Source organism: Priapulus caudatus, unplaced genomic scaffold (assembly GCF_000485595.1).
Source record: "Priapulus caudatus unplaced genomic scaffold, Priapulus_caudatus-5.0.1 Scaffold567, whole genome shotgun sequence".
In the NCBI taxonomy this organism is placed as follows: Eukaryota; Metazoa; Priapulida; class Priapulimorpha; order Priapulimorphida; family Priapulidae; genus Priapulus; species Priapulus caudatus.
In genome coordinates this window covers 47,064-51,461 of record NW_014577628.1, presented here as the reverse complement: position 1 = coordinate 51,461, position 4,398 = coordinate 47,064, and the positions used below count along the sequence as shown (strand labels likewise).

The window sequence follows — 4,398 nt, the reverse complement described above, 5'->3', positions numbered from 1 at the left end:
GTGTGTGTGTGTGTGTGTGTGTCGGTGATGTGATATCCTTGCTGCGGCTCGCGCGTGTTGATGATGATGCGTGCTAGCTAGTTGATGTCACTCAGGACGGCTGCGTGTGCTACGCTGTTATATGTCGCTTACCTGTCTGCACGTACGGCGACGTCTATATGTACTATACGTCGTCATTAGTTATTATTGCGGAGCAACTACGTGCGCTATTCGGACCTGTCTCTTACGTCCTTTCTATTTCTCTCTCTCACTCTTTCTCTCTTTCTCTCTCTCTCTCTCTCTCTCTCTCTCTCTCTCTCTCTCTCGCTTTCTATCTCGCTCTCGCTTTCTATCTCTCTCTTTCTATCTCTCTCTTTCTATCTCTCTCTCGCTTTCTATATATCTCTCTCTCTTTCTCTCTCTCGCTTTCTATCTCTCTCGCTCAATTTTTCTTTCTTTCTTTCTTCTTCGCTCTCTCTCCCTGTTTCTCTCACTTTCTTGCTCTCTGGCCCGCCTTCTTGGTCTCTATCTCTCTCGCTTTCTCTCTCACTCTCTTTATCTCTCTTTCTTATGTTTCTCTCCCTCTCTCTTTCTTTCTCCCTCTCACTTTCTTTTTCCCTCTCGCTTGCTCTCGCTTTCTCTTTCTCTCTCTTTCTTTCTTGCTCTCTCTCTCTCTCTCTCTCTCTCTCTCTCTCTCTCTCTCTCTCTCTCGCTCTCTCACTCTGTACTGCACGCTCGTTGCCCGGATGGCGGGCTGTGATATAACGCAGCCTGGCCGGAATTTTCACAAACTTCTACCATGTTTCTATAATGCCACACTCATGCCCGAGACACGAATAAAGCTCATTACGATACATGGCTATCGATTATTCTCCCACCGCTACTACTAACTCGACAAGGCTTTTCTATAACCAGCCGCGTGCTATGCAATTACACTCTATAATTCAAGCCCGGGACTTGCAAAGAGCATGCAGCGCTTTCAGTCGTTCTTCGAGGACTGCGTGTATAAAATCCCGGGCCGCAAAACCCCAGGAGCATTGGAACTCGCGGGTCGCAATTTAAATATAATAACTTAAACTAAGATATATGGTAATATAACAATTAAATAATTAAATAATATTAAAAAATATTGAAATAATCATTAATGATTTATGTGGTTTAATTACTTGTAATATAAAAAAGCTAATAATACAGTTTTTATTTAGATTGAGATTTTACATTTTTGATAGATGCATTTTTTATTTCGATTTTAGATTACATTCTAGAATTTAGATTTTTGATTTATTTGGTTTAATTATTCGTAATATTTAAGAGCTAATAATACGTTTATAATAATACAATCATGAGTTATTATTAGCTCCTGGTATAATATGTAACTTACGACGACGTCGATGCGCACGGATTCGCCCTGGGGAACAAGATCCTCGTTGAGTGGAAACGCTCGGATGCGCACTGTTTGAAAATACATACGCAATCATTATAATTAGAACTAGATAAACGAGCGAATTTAATTAGATGCACGTAATAATTAGTTACGTCGCATCTAGGCACGCGCGTATGTGTGTATCTCGTGATGGATAAATTCAGTTCTGTTTTGTTTAGTTACACTTTTACAAAACCAAACACGCGCTAAACGAAGTTTCCTTCTCTCTTTCTCTCTCCCTCTCTCTCTCTCTCTATCTCTCTCTCTCTTTCTTCTTCTCTCTCCCTTGCTCTCTCTCTCTCTCTCACACGCCACGCACACACACACACACACACACACCAGCACACACACACACACACACACCACACACACACACACACATCACACACACGCATCACTCACACTCTCTCATTCTCTCTTCTCTCTCTCTCTCTCCTCTCTCCTCTTCTCTCTCTCTCGTCTCTCTTCTCTTCTCTCTCTCGCTCTCATCCTTGAAGATTATCTAGTATTAAACAGCCAGAAATATAGCATATATAACTAATCAGGAGTATATGATATATCTGTAGGAATCTCTAGACAATCGAATCTCTATTCATACTATTCGTTGATATAATAAGTATTATTTACATTCATTACACATAGACACTCACTCTCTATATATATACATATATATGTATCTGCATACATACCGTGTTGGTCGGGCGTGTAGACGGGCTTGTCGGTGTGTAGGAACAGGTGACCGCTGGCGTGTCGCAGCAGCACGGGGATGTCCTCGTGGAACGTCAGGCCTGGCGACGTCGAGCTCGCCGACAGATACACGTACTTGGTGTCGGCGTCGAAACCCAGCGCCGTGTCCCGAACGACGTCGGCTGGAGCTATACGCAGCTGTACGGTCACCGGCTGAACTACAGAGCGAGACGGAGAGAGAGAGAGAAGTGTTAGAGAAGTATGGGAGGGCAGGTGGTGCAGAAGAGTAGGTAAGTACGGAACACACTAAGAAAGTACAGCGAAAAAAGAAAAATAATTGTAGAGACGTACGGAAGAGCAGAGGGTACGGAATATTAAGTATGTACGGAAGGGTAGAAAGTACGAAACATTTGGAAAGTACGAAAAGGTAGAAGGTACGAAAGGGTAGAAGGTGCTGAAGAGTAAGAAAGGGAGGAAGAGTAAAAAAAGAGTACGGATGGGCAGATAGTACGGAAGTGTAAGAAAGGGAGGAAGACTAAAGAAGTGCGAAACAGTAAGGAAGTACAGAAGAGTATAAGAAAGTACAGCGGGAGACGGAAAGAGAGAGAGCGAGAGAGAGGAATGTAAGAAAGTACGAAGAAACGACCTTCACGCACCGTCGTGGCGCCCCCTACCCCGCATTTAGCTCCCTGTCTATGTTCAATATTCGTCACTGTAAAAACCGAGGCCAAGGCCTTTTGTATGTATTTCTCGATCATGCGTGCATGCGTGCGGAAGACGGACGCGTAGTTTTGAATACGTCGCTTGCCATATTCATTGATGTGCGCCCGAATGAGCAAAGATTTCTACCGCACGCGTGCACCGCCCTATCTATCTATCGATCGATCTATCTATCTATCTATCTATCTATCTATCTATCTATCTATCTATCTATCTATCTATCTATCTATCTATCTATATATATATCTTTATATTTATCTATCTATCTATCTATCTATCTATCTATCTATCTATCTATCTATCTATCTATCTATCTTGTGTTGTAGTGTTGTTGTGGGATGGTAGTTGTGTGTGTGTGTGTGTCGTTGTGTGTGTGTGTGTGTCGTATGTGTGTTGTGTTGATGCGGGTGGTAGATGTGTGTGTGCTGTGCGTGTGTGTGTGTGTGGTGTGTGTGTGTGTGTGTGTGTGGTATGTGTGTGTTGTGAGTGGTATGTGTGTTGTGTATGGACACGGAGTGAGTGTAACGGGAGGCGAGCGGACGCGTGTTCTCTTCCTCATCCGACGAGACGATAAACATATCATCCTCGGATTCGTCTGACGCCATTACCAACTTCCTCCCCATAGTTGCACCCCACCACCTCACGACTCCACCACACGTATCCGCTCACAGAAGACGTGACTACGGATAAACTTGGCGTTGTCTTATCCATCTGCAGATTCCTCCCCATCGACCAGCGATCTACAACCCTCGTCTCCACGCTTGATAGGTGACCACGGCGGCTCTGTATATATCAAATATATAATATATTAGATATTATAGTATATATATAGTGTGTGTGTGGGGTTGGTGTGGTGTGTGTGATGTGTTGTTGTGTGTGTGTTTTTGGGGGGGGTGGGGGTTTGCGGTTGGGTGCGCCGCCGTCGGGCGTCGTGCGTGGTGCGTGCGCGCGTGCGCGTGTGTGTAGTATTTTTATATCATATATAACATGTATATAGTCATGCTTGCTTAAATCTATATTATAATTAATATGCATTTTATACATTTAAATATAGTAATATACCATAGATCACACAATTTCGCTCACGCCTGCGTATCGAGTAATAAATATCGCAGGAGCAAAATGCCCGACTCCGCTTGCGGCCGCTCGTTGCTGATTACTGCTTAAATTATAGAAACTTGCGCGCGGACGGGAACGCGTAGGAACCGATCTGTACGAAAGCATGCTTAACGAAAAGTGAAATTCATAATCTCCGGCGAAAGAACCTCCATTATATATAAGTGTTAATATGCGTATATATATTATATTATATAGCTAGTATACTAGGTATATTAATATTATATATAGATAGTTAGATAGATGAGATCAGATAGTATTATCATATATTATAGTATAAAGGCGAAACGCGCGCACATAACGAACTTGTGACGCGTTAATCGAGTTTCGAGTTGCCGTGTAGCGCTCGACTTTTCTACGAGCCGCGAAACATTTTAACAGATAGCAATTATGCGAATCCATGAATCTGCGCGTGCAGAAATTGCACGATGATGAGGGAAACCCCGTGCCGTTGCTATGAGCAGCTCGCGTAA

At 43.2% G+C, this 4,398-nt stretch overlaps 1 protein-coding gene across 1 annotated transcript in view; it reads right to left on the bottom strand.

The window, feature by feature from the left end:
- LOC106811715 (complement C5-like) overlaps positions 1–4,398 on the bottom strand; it is a gene marked incomplete at its 5' end in the record, with an annotated part of 18,714 nt that overhangs the window by 4,677 nt on the left and 9,639 nt on the right. Inside the window, 2 exons of the mRNA XM_014815422.1 lie at positions 1,361–1,431; positions 2,092–2,307. Of these exons, the coding sequence (XP_014670908.1) occupies positions 1,361–1,431; positions 2,092–2,307 (287 nt within the window). The remainder of the gene's footprint in view (positions 1–1,360; positions 1,432–2,091; positions 2,308–4,398) is intronic.